The 23,683-nt window shown below is 37.6% G+C and overlaps 1 protein-coding gene across 2 annotated transcripts; it reads right to left on the bottom strand.

Moving 5' to 3' along the window:
• Window positions 1-1,194: 1,194 nt before the first annotated feature.
• Window positions 1,195-20,679, bottom strand: HYCC1 (hyccin PI4KA lipid kinase complex subunit 1; the record flags this gene model as incomplete). Of its 2 annotated transcripts, none has more annotated exons than XM_079538537.1 (10): window positions 1,195-1,751; window positions 8,220-8,379; window positions 9,758-9,845; window positions 10,582-10,698; window positions 12,312-12,407; window positions 12,729-12,844; window positions 13,243-13,323; window positions 14,220-14,399; window positions 18,067-18,168; window positions 20,629-20,679. In XM_079538537.1, the coding sequence occupies 10 exons, from the start codon at window positions 20,677-20,679 to the stop codon at window positions 1,195-1,197; spliced, it is 1,548 nt and encodes a 515-aa protein (XP_079394663.1). The 2 variants fall into 2 exon arrangements, with proteins under 2 accessions (XP_079394663.1, XP_079394664.1); XM_079538538.1 differs by lacking the exon at window positions 1,195-1,751 and adding an exon at window positions 2,617-2,885.
• Between the last annotated feature and the right edge of the window lie 3,004 nt (window positions 20,680-23,683).

Below are 23,683 nucleotides of genomic sequence, written 5' to 3'. Positions count from 1 at the left end.
ATCAGATCATCACTGCCACTGATTTTTTGCTTCTCCAAATTTCCACGTAAACCATTTTAATGTTTGTTTTTAATTAAAGCCTGAAGCTTATAAAAATTGGTATCAAACAAGGTCACCATACAGGTCAGGTAACTTAGAACATGTTACACTTTGACAATTTCTAACTAGAAAAATAATAGATACAAAACACTAGCAATTACATTGCTAGTCATATTTACATTGTAATTTCCCTTTGTGCTTGCAAGTTTCAGAAAGTACACATCCTTTGGTACTATTAGTCTCAAGTAACAAGTTCACGGTAAATGCAATTCCACTCCTGAATTGTTTGATTCAGTGCAAAGGGTTCATACCTTATTTTCCACACGATACCTCATAAGCACATCTCTTCCTCCTCATAAATAATGCAAATACCAGTGACAGCAACTTTTCCATGAGAAGTTTTGTGCCCAACATTTAAGAAACTGAAAGGAATACAGAGTCAGTCACACTTGTCTGAAAACTATTAGAGTCGGTGATAAGAACTGCCATCCACAAGTGCTGCTACCACGTGACATTTGGCCCAGTTTCAAAGATTCATATATAAAACAAAATGCATCTTTACCTCAGATACTTGTAGGCGTACAGAAATATGAACACTGCAGTGTATACTGACAAAAACCACCATAACATCAAACACTAACTGATGCTTCTAGTTTTAACCTCACATGTACGTATACCTTCCTCATAACTCACAGAAGAGCACTTGTATTCTTACAGTGCCATTCCAAAATGTTATACTCATGCTGCAAGGCTCCTCTTAAAGGAGATACTTGCAGTTTTATGTATGCTAAGTAGTAGTGAATAGTAGAATCTGGGATAGAGGATCTCTCTGTCCCCATATAGTGCATCTGTAAAAAGCCAGACATCTTGGTCAGTAGCTAAACAAACAATATTTGTTAATTTGGTAAAGATGCAAACTGCATGAAGTCATAAACAATTGGAGGATAAATGCAGGATGTCAGAGAGGAACTTTCCAACCTATTAGACGCTGACGCAGAATAATTAGAACTCTATTTACCACTACTGTCAAACGTGAGCAAATAAGAATTTACAGGTTTGAGATTTAAGAAAGTAACACAGGACAAACTAGGAGCTTAAGGTACAGTACCAATATCTGCATAAAACCCCATATTTCATTTTGCCAATGTAATGATATCAATCTGTTGACAAAGTTATGCTAATACTAGGAGGTCGCTGTTGATTAGGTTGTTTGCTTAATGCTGGGAGGTCTGTTCTTTCTGTTCCATAGATAAGTTTTTCCTCCTGGAGACTGCAAGCTGAGAACCTGTTTGCCTCTGTACCAGATACGCCTCCACGATTATTCACAACTGTGACACCACTGACCTGTTCAAAGGATTTACTAAACACAGTCGTGGTAGTTCTGGCCAAACTATGGCTACCAGGTTTAGGCAGGGACTGGCTTGTTGTCAGCGTCAGTCTCTTCAAAGAGACAAGCTCTAGGTTCTCACTCAGGGCTCTCTGAGTTTGCTTTCGTGACAAGTGTTCTCTACAGGTTTCTCCTTCTTTTTCTCTTCCTGCAGCTTTGCTTCCTCCAGATCTTCGTTGGCTCTTCCCTAAAAGGTTCTTACTGCTCGTGTTGCTGCTATTAGATAAAGCAGACTGACTTGTGCTAGAAGCAGCCCTAGAGTAAAACCCTTCATCAGTTTCAGATACTTCTATCAGTTCTTCTTCAATTCCTAAATCTGTATTTCCTGTGTGGTAGAAAAAAGAAAAAAATAATTAACATTTGCCTTTCTCACATCTATTGACTTTATGCATTACTAGACCTTGATATTTACAAGCATGAAGCCATAAAGCAACAGCACAGAGAACAGAAGACCAAAACTTACCTATTACATTTTGTAATCAAGAATCATTAGGATATAAAATGCCAGCAAATAATGCTGCATTAACTAGATCAAAAAGCATGCCTAAAATTTCATTCTGTAGTGATTTTGATTTAAAAAAAAAAAAATGCAGCATTGTTAATTCATGCAGATTAGGAATAGATTAGAAGATACCACACAAAAGTGCAAATCTCATTTTGAGCAAGTGCTCCAATACAAGTTTTTGCAAAGCTCAGTAATTATAAATGATCTGTGATCAACGGCCCAGAAAACCCAGCATGGCAGCTGTTCATTCAGCAACCCAAGAGTGCATTATTACTGAAAGGTCACCTTCCGCACTATAGGCCTCATGGCATGAGTTGGAAACTCATGCACAATGGAACATGAAATCTCCAGTATACCACAAGTGGAATTTGGAATATTTTAGGTATACAGGGAGACAATTTTCACTTCCTTTTTGATTCTTCATAATGTTCATCAGTGGATTTTGTAAATCCAACAAATATGTTTAGGAAATTCAAGGAAATGTTGAGTCTCACAGTGTACAGTTGCCAGATCAAAAATATCTGCTTGTAAGTATGTTGTCATTGTCCATGGCACAGACAGAGCTGTGTGCAATACATGCATTTGTGTTATTACACATGCAATATATTAACTGCATACTTCAGTTCTTCAAACATGCAGCAGTGATCCTTTCAATCAGTGGTACCTTAGAGTGCAGCTACAAGTGCTAAAACTGCACTCTGCCAGATGAGTTTATTCCATCCTCCATCATTTTTCTTACAGATTTTTGCCTCCTGATTTCTGGCATGCATTTGCTGTCAGTTCTAGGGTCTGTAGCTGTTTCCTGTACTCCCTGTATATGCTGAGCATCATTCTCTGCTAGTGCTCTGCTCTTTTCCCCATTCCCGGTTTTCTCTCCAGACACATTTGTGACACTAATTTCAGGTATGACAAAGTTGCCCATTTCAGTAGCATCATTACCATTCTCTGCTTGTTCTAGAATTAAAGATGGATAAGGAAAAAAAAAAAAGACAAAAATGATGCCTGAAACAAAACATGGAACAAAAAACAACAGAAACAGATGATTAAAGCATTATGAATTAAAGCAGATGTTCACACATTGACCTCTTGTTAATCAGCAATATTAGTAAGTATGAAGTTCTCTTCTTAAATAGTGTGAGTCTATCTTCCAATGATCATCCTTCACCCACATACTGGGAAGTCCCACATTCAACATTTCAGTTTTGAAACACTATTTTATCTGGAGGAGACCCTCCCCCAGCTCCCACCCTGAGGATCTCTGTGCAGGCACAGTGCATTCCCAGGCAGCATGCTGCAGCCCTTGGCTCTCTGCTAACACCACTGCTGTCTGCACTCATCACAGAAGAGAAGTCAGTCCCAGACAAAGAAAGATATTCTGACAGGGATGGACATCACCATCCCTCAGTTAAGAAGCTATCCCTGCTTTTACCTGTCATCATTTGTTAACATGATTCTTTCTAACTGACTAGTCAGCTACTTGTGGAAGACAAGTTGCACTAGTCAATGGAAATGGAATTAATAGCTGCTGTCATTAGCCACTAATTTCCTAATATTTGTCAAGAAACGAATTAAAAGTTGCAATTATTCTTCCTTCTAAGAGGTCATCCCTTCCACAGAGTTCTTTTATCAGTAACACAGTAACAGTTGCAACTGAGCACTGTGAACTGCAGCTATATTAGAATACCATTATATACAGCACTTTTTCTAGAGACGCATGAGCAGAAAATTAAGTGAGGAAACCACCACTCATTGGCTCCAATGGTCTCATTACACAGGGCTGGGGTAGCTGTGCCTCTCCTACAGCAAATCTCCAAACCGGTTCCCTCTTCCCCTGTCAGTGCCACTGGAGGCACCTTGCTCCAGCAGAGCTACTTCCCAGGATCCACTGAACTCCACGTGCACAAGTCTATTCTGGAAACTTCATTTACAGCTGGGAAACCAGGCTGAGGAGAGGGCAGAACAGAGCCTGCAGTCAGTCCCTTCTCCACTACGAGCAGAAATGCATTAACAAACAGCTGCTCTAGAGAAAGGAGATTCAGAATGCACCAAGTCCACAGCATAGCAGAGACTGGAAGAAAAGAGGAGGAACTTTCTACATCACACATTTGGTGATAATAGCAATAATTAATTATTGTGGTTTAGTGACGTGCATCTCTAAATGCAATTGTGTCCTATTGTGTATCAGCACTCCCCATCGCTGCTGCATTCCCACTGCTGTCACCACTACAGTAAGGAACTGAAAAAAATAGGTCTTAGCATAGAACTGGCAAAATTAGTCTTATAGACAAAACTGAACAGTTACACTGATTTGAAAGCTAACAGATATATGCTATAGCATTTGTAGGAAAATGCATTTGAGTTATGCTTTCTGAAGGTTTGAATAGTACAACCAACCTTAACATTTGCATTTCACAATTACCAGCTGCTAAGGACTAATAAAAATGATTTCAACTATTGTCCACCTTACTGCTATAATTGCCTTTATCATTTACCTCTTGTATAAGTAAACTGCCCACATGGAATGCAGCTCAGTTTTAACCATCGCAGGCTCAAGCTGCATTTCCTACATAATAACATCAGCACCTTGAATTATTCACAGGAGTATCAAGCTCCTTTCTCCCAAAATCAGTATTCATTCCAGAACCCCCTCCCCAAAAAAGCTGTCATTATTTCAGGTAATACTGTTTCAAAATAAATAAAATAAAGGGAAATTCTCTCCACAGAGATTCAAAGACTGACGTTTCTCCTATGCCTTGTGCACAATCTCGAAGTCAATTCTTGCAGTGAGAAAAATTAGCTTGACTTTATTCTCTAGTCAACATCTTTAGTTTTGTTACGTACCCTACTGTCACCTGCTCAGCTCCACTTACTCAGTCTGTCCCATCACAGCATGCCTTACATGCACACAAGTTTTTCCCAACAGCTCTTTGTGGGGAAGTTGGAGAGATCTCAGATTTAGATTACTAAGAAAAGCATTGCTACCACATGCTTTTTTTTTTGCCTTAGCTTCTGTAAATAACATTTCAGTGTTTATAAGTTACATAAACTGCACAATTCCTCTGCTTTGCCTCTACTTGTGAATAGAAACATGGATGCCAAATTGTTGTTTTTTTTTAAACAATAACACGGAGGCATGAAAAACTAACATTAGATCAGATTCCCTTTAAGCTGTATGATTCAACTCAAGCCAACCCAATGCAGTAGCTCCAAGTAATCTGTCAGTAAGCGGTGGCTAATATCAATTCACTCTAAATCCTATTCATGAGTGAGTAATGGATCCATTCTGCAAAAGACTTTTGCACTTAGTACCTCTGTCAGAAGCTCAAATCAAGGATACCAACTTGATTTGAAAACAAAAGTCCTTCTCAGTAACAAGAATTATAATCTTGTTAAGTATCCAGCGTCCCAGAAGTTCAGAAATAAGCTGTTATTTTTAATAAAATAACAATAAAAACAACCCACATGCTTCTCAATCAGAAATGTGATCAGCTGAGATTCTTTTGTTTTTTATGCTATACAAATAGACAGATTTAAAATTGTTGTCCTTGCAGCCCAGGGGACATTTTGCTTTGTGAGTTCTCATGGCCCATGTAATGCATAAGAAACTGCCTCTCAGCTGCCTCCTCTAGCTTCTGAATCCATTTGTGTAACTCACTTTGTATTGAAATACGAAAGTAAAATCTCTGAATTGATTCTTTCTTTCTCTCTGTGGCAGAGCAGTGGGTCAGAAGGTACAAGGTTTGTCAGCCTATTTCTACCAGCTCCAGTATTCATTTTAATTCTAGCAAGCATCTGTAAGCACAAGCCTCATTATTCTTTCTGTACACCTACCCTGAAGATCTATTCCACATCATTCATAGGGGATTGTGGGACACTGAATTTTATGAGGAATTGGAGACATTTCATTCTGATTTTAAAGGCTCTGTTCCAGTCATAAACAACAGGGTTTTTTTGCTCTGTTTTAGAATTTTCTGATGAGGTTTTGGAGTAGCCTAGCTCAAGTGCTACATACTTGAAACACTTGCCATGTAAACCAAAAAGATTTTGCTGATCAGTCAGAAATACAGTCCTTCTTTACATCCTGTACCACTAGGCCAATACAAAGCTTTTTCAATAACCCAAATAGAATGATGACAAGAGTTTGTTAGTGGAAGTCCTCGGTGTTCCTTGATCTTCAGTCCTTGACCTAAATACTCACTACTTCTCACTTCTGTCATACTAACTAGATTATCACTGTTTATCTTTTCCTGCTCTCTTCACCCCATTTCTACAAATCCTACTTATATTCTTATTTCCCTTCCACCTTACTGCTATCACTTACAGTGAACACGTGTCCCACCATTGGTTCTTGACTTTCTCTCAGTATTGGCCCTCCAAGAAGAAATAGTTGTAAAAACTTTCACATTCTTGTATTTGCTGAAAATAATTGGATTCCCATTAGGATAATTTTATATTTCATTTTCTTTTGTAAATGCAAGAGCAAAGGAAACTTTGTTTTAATACTTCCAATTCCTCTGAATGAGTATAAACACTCAGTGTCCCTGATCTGCGTTCCCATTTACCACTTGAAAATGATAGCAAAACTGCCAAGCTTTAGAGGACACGTCTGCATTTAGAAGCCATTATTATACAGTATCCTGACACCAGGTCAATATTTCCTCCTCCTTTGAAGCAGGAAGAAAGGAAAATAAACAATAAAGGCTAAAACGTTCCTTAGCAGTCTTGAAATCTCAGAAACGACTTACACTCTTACTACTGAACCACACTCATATCAAAGACACTAATGTTCTGCTCCTCATCTTCGCCTACCAGTTTAAGATAACAAATCAAGCATTTTACTGAAATGAAAAGAACTTTAACTATTTTAACGTCCTTTGCCCTTCCTCGCCTTCAAAAGCTTACTACTGGAACTCACACCAGCATGTATCATCACTGTTCAGAAATCTTTCTTGTTATTTTAAAGCCCTCTTTTATCAGAATATTTATAATCTTCAACAGCTACCTGAAATATCCCCGTGTGGTGCATTGTTGTTTTTGTTTGTTTGTTTGTTTGTTAACACAGATCTATGCAATAATTTTTTGAACTGAACCTTTGTATAATCAAAGAATATTAGGCTGTTACAATCATAAAATAAACAAGAGAGTTAAGGCAAAGTAGACTACGATAACAAAGAGAATAAATGGAAGGCTTACCCTTATGTTGGACTCACCACAAAACACCAGAAGGAGGGATCTCCAGAAGAGATCCTTCCCCACTGGTAGCCAGCTCTTAAATAGGTCTAGGAGGGATGGAGCCAGGCTCCACCCCTTCTGGCAGCACAGCTGAATTGCCTTCACCTGTGCTCCTCTGGCTGACTCATGGCTCGCCTCAGGTGATCAATCAGAGGTTCAGGCCGTGACTCAGCAGTTCCCATACACCTTTATATATACTACAAAGAAGTTCTTATAGCACACATCATATAGAAATCATCATGATACTGTTTTAAAGTCTTTATTTAGCCTATTAAAAGAACACTTATCTACACTGACTCCTCCCTTTCATCAGAATTACAAACACAGCACAGCAAGCCACTGGAAGTTTTGATCTCTGGTTCAGCAGCTCTTCCCCCACCTGAATCTGGTAGAAAAAGTGGAATACATTGATTGTCCTATTGCAGTATATTCAGCACCATTTTTTTCTACTCCTCAGCATTGACCTGTGCTTCACTTTGTTGAAGCCCTTACGCTACTTCACCTCAAAAGTAATAATTTACCCCCTCTAGCCTTAAATATTGTTTTTATTTAGATAACTTAAAACAAATGAGGCACTGTAGCATATTTATTAAACATTTGCTTTGCTTCAGGTATCATACACTACTTTTCAGAAGAGAACAGGAACATAAGTCTCTTGAAAGAATCAAAAACGTTGTACAGCAGCATTTAACATAAAGGTGTTTCATTAAAAGAAAAAAAACAGGATTGAGGAAATAGAGAATATACTTTCTGATCCACTAAGTTTCTCATTTACCAGTTATCAAACTATCAGCCACTTGCTTACCATCATCAGCAGAATAGCACCCATGTCCAACTGTGACATGTTTCATCTAGTATATAGCATCTTCACACTGTTCCAGACCCACATTAATGATGTAAGTTTAAGAGAAATTATATAATTTTAGGAATAAAAGCACAGTGTCAGTTCACTAAGGGCATTCTCATTAGCAATGACAATGCATAAATACAAAACCCTCAATATTATTTTAAACAGGTGTAAGAAACTAAGAAACCATTGTAAATTGTGCCTCTTACCGTGTCTTTTCCATCTGTGCCCTCGGATAGACATGCTAGTCACAGCATTTCTTGATATCCTGGATGAAGTAGGTGTAATTTCAACCTGAATGCATTTTGTACCTTCTTTACTAGACTTCATGGCACCCTGAGGCAGTGAAGCTTTTATTGCATTAGCAACCTAGAGCAAGGAAAAATGCAGTTTAGGCTTGTATCAGGAATGGTGTGGAGAGCAGGACTAGCCATCCTGGCCCTGTACTCAGCATTGGTGTGGCCTCACCTCGAGTACTGTGTTCAGTTTTGGGCACCTCAGTACAGAAAGGACATTGAGGTTCTGGAGCAGGTCCAAAGAAGGGCAACAAGGGTTGTGAAGGGCTTGAAGAATGTGCCCTGCAAGGAGAGACTGAAGGAACTGGGGCTGTTCAGTCTGGGGAAGAGGAGGCTGAGGGGAGACCTCACTGTTTTCTTCCAATATCTGAAAAGGTGCTTGTCTCTTCTCATTGGTGACAGGACAAGAGGAAATGGCCACAAGTTGTGTCAGGGGAGATTTAGGCTGGATATCAGGAAAAAAATTCTTTACAGAAAGGGTTGTTCAGCACTGGAATAGGCTCCCCAAGGAGGTGGTTGAGACATCATTCCTGGATGTGTTTAAAAACCGTTTGGATGTGGTGCTCAGGGACGTGATTTAGCAGAAGGTTGTTAGAGTCAGGGTAGCATTGTTATAGTGCGGTTGGACTTTATCATCTTTAAGGTCTTTTCCAACTTGAGCTATTCTATGATTCTATGTAGTTTTTAAACATGAAGGTTGAAATTTTAGAAAATAATTACGTCACTACTAGGGATCCCTAGCAGTTCATAAAGATTCAGAATTAGATGATCTTGCAATCCAAGCCATTCTATGATTCTAAGCCATTCTATAAATTTCCTTCTTGCCTTTTAAGCGAGAGGATTTTACACACGATACGTATGTTCATAGAATCATAGAATCACAAGGTTGGACACGACCTGTAGGATCATCTAGTCCAACCGCCTTCTCATTACCACTGCTACCACAAACTAAACCACATCTCGTAGCTCCTCATCCAGGTGCCTCTTGAACACTGCCAGGGACGGTGACTCCACCACCTCCCTGGGCAGGTTATTGCATACAACTCCAATTTATGTCAAATAAGCACACTAGCATTTTGCATAAGTCATAAAGAATGCGTGGTACAATTAGCTTTTAGAATTAATTTGTATTTAAGATCTGTCACTATTTAAAGCAGAGTCTTCAGTTTAATGACTATATGACTACTACTTAACATTAACTCCAGAGTGCTTCTGCACTATCATTACACTTTCACGTCTTAGAAGTGTTTTACTGTAAACCACTTATTCACTTGGGAAGATGATAAAATAACTAAGTACACTGAAAATGTGTGTATATATCCTTATAGATCTAGCTACTCAAACAAGCAAGACACATAGGCCTCATGAGATTCAGGTTCCTCACGTGACGTTCACAAAAAGTGTTTACTGAATTAAAAACTACTTAAAAAATGTTGGACTACATCACCTACCAGCAGAGGTTCTGGATACAGTTCCAGCTGTGCTCTATACAAAATGTCATCCATAGCTTTACGAGCCAGATCCCATTCTCCGTTATAACTGCAAAGTTAAACATATACTTAATAGTAAGCACTGTATCAATGGATGAACCTTCCTGGTCATGACTTTCAAGAAATCAGTGTCCCTTGGGAGCTCAACTGAGAGTTAATCTACTTGTGCTTATTATCAGTAAGCCTGCTACTTTAAAATGTTGTTCTGAATTAGTGCATATGGAGGCACTAGTTTTATTTTTTATTGACCTCTCTGAGCAGCTTAAAAGTAATATTGCTAGTTATTGATCAGCTAGTAATGAAATATTCTGAAATTCCAATAGGATGGTCTTAATATTAAGCCACCTTTTGAATACCCCCATATTACTAGCCTCTGACTATTTCAGTTAATGAAAGAGCTTTACATATCAACACGACTATCAAAGGGTGGATGACATTCAACATTTTAGAGAAAGAATGCTAAGACTTTTTGCCTTAACTAGATTGATGTCAAAAACGTGGACAGCAGACAAAAGTTGGAAAAGGTTTTTTCAGGTATTTTTTCACACCATCAGTTATAACTGTTAAGTGTTATTCTAGCCTTCATTCCTCAGTATCACACCGGTAATGTCATCTAACAAGTTGGTGAACTGTGTTCTAATCCTGAAGTCTTTATTGCTACATCCAGCACGTGTCCATTAGAAAACAAAACACTTCAAAAGTAGCATGCCTAAATGAACATATAAGTTAAGCTGGTGCTTCTTTATTTTGTGTGAATAATAAAGAAAAAAACACCTCTCACTTACAAGGCATAATAAATCCCTGTTAGCATTTGCACCATGAATTCAGATGAAACTGGAATCCTGCTGTTTACTCCCTTATACTTTCTCACTTGTTGGCGAGGATATCCGCAGACACAGATTCTAAAGAAATAAGGCATTTGTCATTACTAAATAATGAAGAACCACCTTTGTATAGAACACCATTAAAATAGATGTTTGGTGTGTGTTTTAACAACAGTAGACCCAAGGACAGTGTTCATCAACTGAGAGCTAGAGCAGATCATTTCTCAGTATGGAGGAAGGGAATGCCCTCTACTGGCAGTGTTCACATCCTTCAAAATAGAGATATCCTTGATGGTAATGTTTATACCACAGTTGAACACTGAAAACTACCATTAAAGTCATTCTCAATTAAAAGCATTTTCGGCAGGGTAGACTAAAAATATTAACGGTATTTGAGGAAATGAAACAGAAAAAAAAAAAAAAAAAATGAAAATAGCACACAAATTTCAAGCAAAAAGACTAGAAGAATCACATTTAAAAAAAACATTCTAAACTCCATTAGAAGTCAGCAATTGAATTTAATTCTGAACCAAATTCCACATCAAATTTTGTAGTCAAAAGATTCAGGAAATTAAAGATATTGTGTAGTTAAATATTCAATTTATTAACTGTTACTTCCAGACTTAAGGAATGACTTCTGTGACATTAATAAAAGAATTTCCTTCTTCATAGCACAGAAAGTATCCATTTCAAAAAGCCTCAACCCTTCAGCTTCATTACTACCAGAGAGCTCCTAAAACACTACTTTAAAACTCATTTATGGCCCCAGCAAAAAACAGATTAAGGTTGTATTGCTTCTTAATGTTCAAATTACAGCTGTAACAGAGCATTCAGGACTCTTTTTTTTTTTTTTTTAAATGAATAACAACTTTGCCACTAACTTACTATGCTTTTTTTCTTCTCTATTCTGCAATGCATCTTCTGCTAAGACTAATTCAAAACAGAACAAAACAAGAAGAAACAAGCACCCATTACTCATTTGTTTTTCTGGATGTTTCTGTTTGTTTACTTGTATGAGGAATCTAGAACCTCAGAGCCACTAGTGGCAAACAGCTGCTCTGGGTCTCCTCGGTTGCCTGGGTTAACAAGAATGCTCTAACTTCCTTGATTCAATGTCAACTTCCAAAATTCCAGAGAGACAAGTTCACTAGCAGTTCTTTCTCTTTAAAAAGAAAGAGATAAAAAAGGATGAATGCCTCAGCTTTGTCTTTTTAGTTGCTGTTATACCAGATTTAGGGAATATCCAAAACATCTGTAGGAACGAGCATATTTCTAGCTTTAGTAACTACTATATTTTCAATTAAGTTTCAACTTGTACAGCACTGAAATGTTTAGTAAGCATGCAGTGCAAAGTTAACCAAGATCTCAGAAAACATTTCTGAATTACTTGGATAAAACACCTAGTACTACTTCAATAAAAACATAATTCCTTAGATTTGACTTCTTCCTTCAGTTTACAGCACTGCTTATAAACCAGGTCATTGCTTCTCCAATTCTGAGATCTCAGTCTACAGTCAATTAAGAGATACTTTAAGATAAGTAATGCAGCTGTACTTTTTTTTTTTTTTTAAATCAAGTTTACAAGCAAACTTCAGGAATGAAAGGACTTTTTTCATTACTGTTTGCTAAGTTCAAACAAATTGCATTTCAACTTGATAGCATTTTAAGTATAATCAGCCTACAGAAGTTACCTTGAGCAAATTTGACACAATGACTGAAGAGAAATTGCAGGCATGTAGCTTAAGGCAGCATTGTAGCAGAGCAGAAGGAAAGTCAACACTTCAAACCTGGAGTTTACAGAAAACAACAGGTTATATTACCAATTTTACGTTGTTTTTTTTTTTTTTAAACAAGTAAAACTGTTTTACAGAGAAATTTGCAAGGGTTATTTGAACAAACTTGGTTTAATTCAATAAAATTACTGATCAATGACTTGGGACTGCAAGCCTTCCCTTTTCCTATGCATCCTGCATCTAAATTTAACACACATAGAAAAACAAATGAAAGAAAAACCAGCGCACACTCATTCATCTTCTGTCTATAGTTATTAAAAATTCTTAGAAGATTCTTAAATGATTATGAAGATAAATCCTATTATACAATTTCACCTGTTCTGTGCTGTCAGCATCTCCCTCTGAGGATGAGGTCCACTGTACACCACCCTGGACAAACCATGCTGGGATAAAGCTCCTTCAGTAAGAGCCATGGAGCCAATACTGGAAGGCTATAGGGGGAAAAAAGAAAAAATTAAAACACATCCAACCTGAAGTCTTGCTACAATGCAAGTAAAAACAGACAAGAGATCAGTATCATCATATTTCTACATCAATTTTATCTGAACACCTAGATACCTTAGACTTAAGAAATCATTTTGCAGCAGGTAAAATATAAGGTTTCAGAACAGGAAGAAATACAGTTGGTACATGCATATCACTCAGTTATGACTACTGAGTCTTCAAAAGGCTCCAAAGAGCAGTTAGCAGCAATGAGTAGACTGAGAAACGTGTTACTAGGTCATGCAAAATGCAAAGACTAATTTTCACTTTCATTCTTCACTCACAGGCCCAAAATCACACTGCCTTTCACAATCAGTGACAACTTTATGCTGTAAGTGCCACTTACTTCATGATATACTGAAGGTTTGGACAAAGATGGAATAGTGAAACTCAGCACTTTGCTGTGTCCCTCTTTGTCAACTATCTCCTGAAAAAGGCAGAAGACAACAAGACACCAAGGGTTATATTGTTCTACAGAAACCAGACAGAAGATACCTTCCTGCAGTATATCACTGGAGTGGAACATTGGCAGGCCTCTCACATCTGTAAGTTAGCAGAAAGCTAATGAGTTAGGCAAACAAACAACAAAAAAGGGACCACACATCACAGAAGAGCACTGAAGTACTCTGGATCAAAACCTTCAGCAAAAACTTCTGAAGCAGACCTAACAAAAACCACACAGCCTTTAATTTTAAATTTCAGCAGCAAATTTCACTTATCCAAAGGCAGAGATTAGAAAGGAGTTTCAGTAAAGCATCTCCTAGCACAGACTAATTGCATTTTGCCTGTAACGGCTAAAATATGTTGCTTTTCAAGGTTCCCTCAGAATTCTGTTTTTCAAAGGATTAATTTAACAGCAAACAGTATATTTTCATGCAAAATATACAAGAAAGTCAAGGATATTACAAAACGAAAGACTTTTATTTTCTCAAGAGTGAGCAATCTGTTCAACCATCAAGTACTAAGAATTTGTTGAAAGTGCCTTTATGCATGATCTCTAGTCAACATGGTCAGAATACCGCAGAAAGCATAGGCAACAACTTCAAATGTAGCACCCACAAATGCTCTCCAGCAAAACGCAAATTTAATTGCCATACCAAGAATTAATGAAAGCAAGAACTGAAGAGGAACCCTTTTCAAGTTCACATTACAGATTTCCAACTTGAACATAAATTTAAAGAGAGAAAAGTACGACAGACACTCAATCACTTGTTTTCAGTTCTGAAATAAGAGAGCTTATCCCTTCTCCATAAACACTTTGCAGTATCCCCTTAAAAGGGCACTAATATTTTTAGGCCTGAATAATTAGGTGTAAATACAAACCAAGTTATACACTCCTAGAAGAAGGGCTTCTATACATCCACTGCTCTGCAAATCTCTGCTGGCTGAGACAGCAAGGTAGCACCACATCAGTTCAGGCAGAAACTGCAGTGTGAATCGTAGTAATTGCTCCTCACCGCTGCGATAGAACTCAAAGAGCTGATGGCAGACTGGCTCCAGAAGCTGCAATTACAACGAGGTTACTGTTAATGAGTAAAAAAATTACAAGAAACCACAACTTTGTGTAGAAGCATAACCACTCAGTAGGGGAAAAGCTGATAGATGTTCCATTGTAGCTACCTGAGAGCGATCAGCCTGCTAACTACCAGGTCACCTTGCACAATTTCAGTCTTCTACACTTTAGATGATACAAGTGGAGTCTTGCACCACAACAGAAATACTGTTGCAACTGCTCCATCCCCTCCTTTTTTAGCTCATTTGCTCTAGCCTCACCAGCTTAAGTTAGTAGAGGATGCTTACTATCACTGCATCTCATACCATGACCTCAATACATCATCTACACGGAAAAAACAACAGCCCAAAAGGCCTTGTTGTTCTAGAGCTCCAACAACCAACACACAAAAGTCTAAAGATTTTACTCTGTAACTGAGAAGAGCTACAGGACACTTGCATTCAAAGTGCCGCAACAACTTAGTGTACTGTAGATAAACTAAATCCTTCCATTCATCCAGAAGCTTCAATGTATTCACAAGAGTTAAGGCCAAAAATAAAAAAAATAAAATAATAATAATTAAAAAAAAGCTGCTAAAGGTCAATATACAGTGTTAACTATGTGTCACTACATGGGGGTAAAGACTGTCCACAACAGCAGATGCTTTCAAAGTGAGCAGAACTGGATGCTGAGGCCTCAGTCAATATAAAAATCAAAAAATCCAAAATGCTTTTTGACAGCAAACATGGCAACTTGCTCATAAGAATTTGCAACTGTTAGAGGATTTGTTCTTTATGTTCCTTAAAATGCCCCTAAAAAATGGAATTGGGTTAAAAAATAAATAAATAAATAAAAATGTTTAACTAAACATTGTAAATCAAGTGTTTTTAAGCAGTAACAAATAGCAGAAACTACTCCTTTAAAAGAATCTAGGTAGTAGTTGCACTTGTACTTGAAAATTTTACAAACTGAAATCTGAGATTCCAGCTTTTTAGAATTCAATTTCTCAACCTCAGCTAGTATATTAAAAATCATTACACAAAATGTGACATTCTCCAACTTCAAATCTCAAAAGACTGGATTTAAATGCAACACATCTGAAGGATTAGTTTTATTGCTTTGTTTCTTACCTCGGAGGCTTAATATCTCTCAATGGTTCATTTATATGAGTCATAGAAACAGACTCTAAATTAATTTAAATACCAGGAATGTTAAGGTTAGTAATAGATTGAAATGTGTTCCTACACAAAAATCCCCAGAAGCTTCAACCTGAAAGTGACAGAATGAAAACCAAACAGGCTAGTCTCTAAAATGCATATCTAAGACACTGTAATCATGAGAATTGCCACTGCACTTCAGAAAGGAAGGTACTATCCAGCATCTTCCTGAAAATTCTTAAAGACTGTGATACATGTACAGACATGTACAGATACGAAGTACAGATATGTACTTTCTTATCACTAACACGCAGATCATGTTTGCCATTCATTTTGGCTCAGAAAACTGTGAAAACCTAAGGCAAAAAAGCATACCAAGCTCAACTAGTCTCTTCCCAGAGCTGATTAGCAAAGATCCTTCTAGAAGGCTTTACCAGCACAAGTGCTTTCCATCTTCAGCTTACATATTCCACAAAATTTGCATGCTTCCTTTAATGAAGTATCAGTTCTGAATGATGTGCTTGAACTTTAGAAGGCACAGAAATAGCTCTGACAGGTATCCACGTTCACATCGTTATCTCAGTTGAGACAGCTTTGTATCAGCACGTTTCAATGCGTAATCAGTACAAAAACAGATATTCTTCCTTGAAATGCCACCACATGCTAAAACCTAATATCGAAACACACGAGTTGTTGCTGTTCCAAGATAATGTTTTCACACTAAACCAGTTCTAAAAAGCATGAAAACTTCTGGCGCTGGAACACAAGAACATTGAAGTAATTTCATCCCTCCTCCTTTGAAGTTGCATCCAGACACGTTGGACATTTCAATTCACAATTTCTAATACTTACTTTTCCTAATGCAAATACCTGAATGGCTGCTATCTGAAAGGACAGCAGTACAGCTTTAGGTACACAATAAACAATCTCAAATTTGTTAAGAAACAAAATCTTTCAGAAAAAAAGCTTGCCAGTGAATTTCTTGAGTGTCTGCTCAGTTGAAAGTCCTTTAAATCTTCACATCCACTGAAGACTCTTCTACTGAATTATATTTTCCATACCAGTGGGCCAGGAACTTCAAAATAACCAATAAAGCCTTTGCTAACAAAGCTACTATGAAACTGCTGTTTCTCAGTATAGCAAACACAGGTAGTTCATTTCTCTCACCAAATGCTACATTTTCAGAAATGCAAACAAGGTATATGAAAAGCAAATATACAATGCAGGTAATACATCTCAAAAACAGAAAGAAGTTGCTTGCTTTTTTAAATTGCTGGTTTAGAAGTATTTCCTCTATGTGGAAAGCTCCAGGTACCCCATTCCACAGTTTCAGGCAGTAAGAATAAATAGCACAGATAAAAATTTTAGGAGAACTGTCAGCACTGGCAGTTTAATGTCAAGATTCAGTTAACAGGAATCTTCAATACTTAGCCCCTCCCAAAATTCTTTTTTTTTGGCATTTTTTTTAAATCTTTTTTTCATGGCTTAGAAACCATCCTGCAAAAGTCTGTGACAAAACTAGTGATAGCCATCAGTAGTAATAAAATTACAGAACGTGAAACTATCAGTTTGGCTATCAACAGGGAGACTCATCGCTATAATTTACACATTGATGTGCATTCTGAAGACCAGGCAAGCTTGACTCAGTATTTGGAATGACTCAGAATGCCTTCCTGAGCAGCACAGAAAAGTGAAATGACATTTCTTCTCCGCTGTACAACCTGTATTTCTGTACCAGCATCCTCTCTAAAAATGTATGAACACTAGAAGCATTTTACCCTCTGCCCACCATTGGCATTATCTCAACTTTGGAGAGGCTCCTTATGCTGCACCTTTTCCAGAAGAGGCATGAGGACTCCATGTAGTTTCAAAAATAATAATACACAAAGGTTTGTTGGATGGTAGAGAGAGCGACCAGGATACAACTAACACCAGTTTGGGATGTTCTGTTCTCACCTAGACATTTCAAGAGAAGCACGGTCATAGTGCATGAGCCATTCTTTACGTGGGCACAGTGCAAACCTGCCCCATGCCACCTCAGAATTTCTAAGGAAGTGACAGATCAGTGCTGAAGTGATGGAAGAAAGGCATAAAGCCCTAAATCCAAAGCACTAATATGAAAGGAATGCAAAACTACCTAACATTTATCTCTTGTCATATAAACAGGCAAGCTTCTGGTAGCTATGGATTCACATTCAAGTTATGGTGAATCACAAAAATAATTCAGTCAAACATCTTTTCAACTCCTTAACATATTTCTCATTTCCATACACAGATCCTGATTATGATCTACAAGATCAGTTCACAATCAGCAAATAAGAAACAAGTCTACAGATAGTACTATGGAAACTATATTCTTGCTAAGAACACATTCCAATAAAATTAAAAGGAAAACACTGTGATGAAGACTCTTCATGTAGTTCACATAATTAGAACAGAATTAACTATTACACAGCATGCAAGGTTTTACTCTATTCTGCTGGTGTTACATCAGACATTACCAGAGATACACCACACTCACTTCACTTTGTGGCTCCTGAATTACTCTGTAAAGAGATGAAATCAGAGCACTCTTGTCTTTCAGGTTTGTAGCATAGCTGGATATGGATGCCTCTGGCAGCGTCTGAAAAATATATAGAGTATATTTATTGTAGTTACTAGAAAAAATAAGGTTTAATCATTAAAGTGTAGCAGCTATTTCAACAACTATTTTCCTTAGAAGTTATTATTTATCAGAGTTTACAGTGAACTAAAACTTGTTTCATAAAGAAATCCTTGCTATAGAAATCATCATTTTTCACAGCAGCAACGTTGCCAGAAGACACACAGCGCTATCATTTAGCAGAGAGCTTCTTTAAGAGATCAATGACATTCAATGGGAAATCGTTAAAATAAAAAAAGGGGTGAGTTTCAGAAGTGCAGTGCCACTGAAAATACATCATGTTCTGAAACCAGAAAAAAATGGCAATGCACTTCCCACTCTTTGCTGGTGTCAGTGACAACACATGCCCACTGTGAAATTTAAATACTGTGAAAGCTCGCTGCTTGCAGACCTGCACTTTGCTGTCAAGACTGACAGTACACAGACTGTAAATATTATTACAGGACACATTATTACCTGAAAGAACATAAACTCAGGTTGACAAGAACAGCTATCCTTTAATATAAATGGGTTTCCTTACAGTACTTAAGAGGTTAAAAAGCTAATCTCTTTGACAATCCTTCGGAAGCTGCACATCTAAACTTATTATTCATAGCTCCTACAGTACTACCTTTCTGCAGTCCTACAAAGGAAATCATATCCCATTATAAAGACAGGAAAACAGATATCTAGCTGGACCAGGACAAAAATCTGTACTCACATAAGTCCCAGCCCATACTCAGAACAGCAAGATCACACCACACTGTCAATATCGGGAGGAGAGACAAAAAATAGAACAAAAAGCCAGTACCAAAATTTGAAAAGAAATCCAACAGAACTTCACAAATGCCAGCTAGCAGTTTCTGGGGTTTAGCCTGTGTGTGTGCATCCAATTTTCAATTTCTGTTGTAAAAATTTTCCAGTTATTCAGCAGCAAGATTACTGAACACCATGCTGAGGACTCCCAAGACATTTCAACAATAGCAAGAGCCATCCAAGGAGTTACTCAAGACAAAGTCTAACACAAAGAAATTAGGCTGATCTAGAATCCACTTGGGTCCAAAATGGAGGTATGCTGCATTTTCTTCTAGTCACAACATTCTTAAAAGTCTTTAATTTCAGCATCTTACTGATACACATACAGCATGTGAATCTTCCAGTCAGGGTGTTTCAAGAACACAGTTTGACCATGATTACAAGATATGGTTTAGTAAAGTAGGGTTATAATCCTAAACTTTTCTTTCTAGTGATTAAGCTTGCAAAAGTATTGTGCTTTGTTACAAAGCATACATAACAGAGACATGTTCCACTTTTTGGTTGTTAGCAGACCGGAGAGTGCAACTTAATAAAAGGGAGCTGTATGATTCATCCCTCTCTGAAGGTAGGGACCATTAGCTGTGCCACAAAATTCCTATCAACAGAAACAGAATAGAAAACACTGAATCAGAATATTGTAAGAAAGATGCTACTTCCACTTGCTCCTTACTTCTTTCAAGTTACATAAACAACATTTACACACCGATAAAGTGCTGGGCAAGCTTAGCAAACTTGTTGTGAAGTAACAGAAAATCTTGGCTTCATAACATAAGATACAGGCAAGCTAGTTTTAAGGAAGCCAATATTTCTATCTGCTGTTGTGTTTGCCAGATAAAGGCCTGAAGACATAGAAAACTGACAATTCTTTACTTCAAAGTTGTCTTTACTGCTGGTAGAGTGAACACTCTGGAAATAAAAAAAATAAAAATAAATGTGGCTTTACTTGTTAAACCCAAACATTTTTTCCTGTGGTAAAGACAGACAGAGATAATGCATGATATCCACTTCCTGCTTTCAGATCTTTCCTTCCATAGCATTTGCCCCTCTTAAAGTCAGAAGTGACCTCACATACTGACAGCACAATGACTGAGGAATGCCATCTGCAGGGAACACACCTGGACATCTGACTGTAAATAAGTGCTCTGAAAAAATAAGCAATCAGAACTACAGCACATGACGGAAATTCAGCAAGTTCAACAAGTAAAGTGATCAGCAGCTATCACAGCATCTATCACACAGCACTGTGTGTCTTTATTTCTAATAATAAAACTTAAAGAAGCTACACCAGCAAGAATGAGCATGAATAACTCACTCATGTAGTCCATAAAAAGGTAAATGAAAGGAAAAAATCGAAAGCCTGAGATTTAGGGTACAACATTACAGCCTGCAGTACATTTTTTGCCATAGACCACTGAAGATTATTTCCTGGATCAGGAAGTAGGCAGTCCCAAAGAAGACAATGAAAAAAAGACATCTATCAAGTCGATAGTTGTATACATCAGATTACCTTAAAATCCAAGGTTGCTAATCATCTTCATTTTCTACAAAAGTCACACACTCTTGCATACGACTCCAGCAGCAATTCAGATACCACAGGTTAAGTGTCTGATGGTGTGTTATTATTACCTTGAACTCCGATAACCACTCCTCCACAAGCCCAGTATCCACAGCTAACATCTTCCAACATCCGTTCCAAAACCTTCAGCCTGAAAGAATGTGCAAACAGTCTGTAAGAACTGTGCAATCACTGCATTAAATACATGATTAGATTAAGTTCCTGCGAATATTTAAGGAATCTCATCATGCTTTTACTCATTAACATTTCACATGCTGACACACTTTGAACTTTTATTCCACTTTGCTTTTGCGAGCTGCTGGAAGCATTAAGCATGAGTCGTCAGATACAGCAGTTTAATAAATCCCAAATACGTACTGCGTGGGAAGCTCAGCAAATCAAAGATTTGCAGAAGGGGCATTTTGGAAACAGAAAATATTACCTTCTCAATTTCTATTTATTTTTCAGCTTACAGAAAGAGAGAAAACTATAGGAATTCACTGAATAGGAATTACTGTCCAAGCTTTTTCTAAACAACTGTTTTCTTAACTTGGAGAAGGACGCTGAAAGTATGATGAAAACCTTTCAATCCACCTCTATCACTACAGCTGAAAGACAAGACAAGGAGCCTGCAGCCTCAGCATGAAGCCCAAGGTAGAATTCCTTGCCAATTCCTCAGTCAGAGCACAGGCAGCGGTACTCAGATGAATACAAAAGATGCAAAGTGGCTTTTGAAACTCATCCCTTATTTTCCCTTAATTTATTTAAAAAACATCTTACAACAAATGCTCTTTGGAACAGTTTATTCTGAAGCTAAGGGCAGCATTCCATTAAGATAAAAAACTACTAAAAGCATGCTGTGGAGGGTGCCCTAGGCATACGTTCATTATTCTACATTAACTTACCAAACTGAGATCATGTATATCAAACAATGACAAATACTCATCTCAGGAGAAAATTAGCAGTTACTTGAAGAAACATTCAGACATGAGTGAGATACCTTATCAGACTCTTCCAGTTTAAAATTAAGTTCTGATATCCGAGTATGGGAGTATATGAGAAATTACAAACAAGGAAAGAGGGGAAGAATTGTCTCATAACATAAATAAATTTCAAGAATTTAAGAATTAAGAAAAGAACCAAGCATGATAATGGTGAGACCTGTAAGGCCGTAAGGCCTCCAGTAAAAAGGAGGAAAAAGTTGCTTAAGAGAGGTTTCACTTAAAAAGAGAAGTACTGGAATCTTTTAAGGTTTGTAAGAGAATAACTATCCAACATGTACTGCAAAAGCAGTACGACTGGACAGGCTATCTAGAAACTTCTTGCATCACATTCATACAAAACAACAGCATAGCACAGATAATGCCAAAGGAAAGGGAGAAGGCAAGGAGGGGAACAGACAACCATCTTAGTCACTAGTTGAAGTCATGAGTTCTTAACAATCTAAAATTCAATAAAGAGGCACAATGAAAATGAGATCCATTTTAAATGACCGTGAGGCACAGCTATGATCTTTATGAACCCGCATCAGAAAGACACAGTGCATACCACAAAACCCACTAAGAAGACAGTTCCTTCCTTCTCTTATTCAGAGAAGAAACTCTTCTGGAAGAAAGCATAAGAAAGGTTTGTTTCTGGTTTTGAAACTAGTCAGGTTTGGGTTTTGCTTTCTCTTTTAAGTGACGACTGAAAAACAGTTCACTGTAGTTAGAATACTGACACAGCTAGCACAAGCAAAAAATAAGAACTCACAGCATTACTGGAAAGAATTTAGCCTAGGAAATCAACAGTCTGGTCAGGGAAAGAAACCTAAGCTCTTATTGAAAACAGCTAGTGCAGGTAGCTGCTCCAGAAAGACAAGAGAGGAAATCACAAAGGAAACTCACCTAGCTAAATATCAGCTCTTTCTGACCAGCTCTGATGATCTCTGAAGGTGTCATGAAGATATGGATTAGTAGCCTCTGAATCAAATCAGGTTTCTGTGCCAAACCCTGATGCAAAAGTGTAGTTTTCATGATAACACCACTGTGTGCTAACGAACACAAAGGCTAGACCGACTGCAATTCCTGAACCAACAGCCTCATCGTTTCCTACAGTCACATCTGCCAGCCCTACTTTTATTCCTGTGAAGGCAGACAAAGGCTTCTGCAATGCCTTATGTTTCAGCAGGGCTGGCAATAGTAACCATTCTTTACTGAGCCTCACGTATAGCACAAATGCTTGCACTAATATTGACTTCTGCATCCAGGATTCCTGGATACTCCAGTTCATGGCTGACACCAAGTTTATGGTTTATTACACATGCAGTATATAATTTTTTCTTTTTTACCCATTTATGTTGATCTATCAAATGTTATTTTCAGACTAAAGACTTCCAGAGAACACAAAATTTATTTGACCAGTAAAAATAATAAGAGCATCTTTGCCTGGCACTATCCACTGGGCTAAAAATGACACTTCAAGACTTAATGACATTGTATTTGAAGGTAAGTCTTTTTGTTGGTGTGTCAGGCACAAGCATAGGCTACAGAAAGCTGAACTAAAAGAAACAGGAAGCATTTTTGCTGATTGTGTCACAGAAAATGCAGACTGTACTTATTTTATTTTGATGCATTAAAAAAAAAGTCACAAACCTTTCTAAACAAATGTTTTAAACTTAAGCACTCATGCATCTACAGCAATACACTTACAAGTGTCACAGATAAAACCTAATTGTCCACTTCTTTTCCTTGAAGACAAATATTATGATTACTTATTAGGCTGATGTCCCCAGAAGGAAGAAGCACCAATTTCATGCAGCAAGTATGAAACTGGTGTAAGTATTTAAACAAGCAGACAACCTGCTGTTTTGCTGAGGATTGCCAAGTTTTGCACTAGCTGGATAGACCATGCTGGTCTTCAACAATGGACAGATTTGGCAAACACGTACTGAGATTGCTCTAAAAGACTAACAAATTTAACAGTGCAAGTTTTTCTTAGTGCTAGACACATATTTTCTTAGTTTGTGCCACATACAAAGCAAAGCAACTTTAGAAGACTTATTCATTGCAAGTCTTACCACATTACTTCCCACTTGTCACATGATGAAAACAAGCATAAGTACAGCAGCCCAGATAACATACGGCA

This window comes from Tetrao urogallus, assembly GCF_951394365.1.
Source record: "Tetrao urogallus genome assembly, chromosome: 7".
Classification (NCBI taxonomy): Eukaryota; Metazoa; Chordata; class Aves; order Galliformes; family Phasianidae; genus Tetrao; species Tetrao urogallus.
This window is presented reverse-complemented; position numbering and strand designations above follow the sequence as displayed.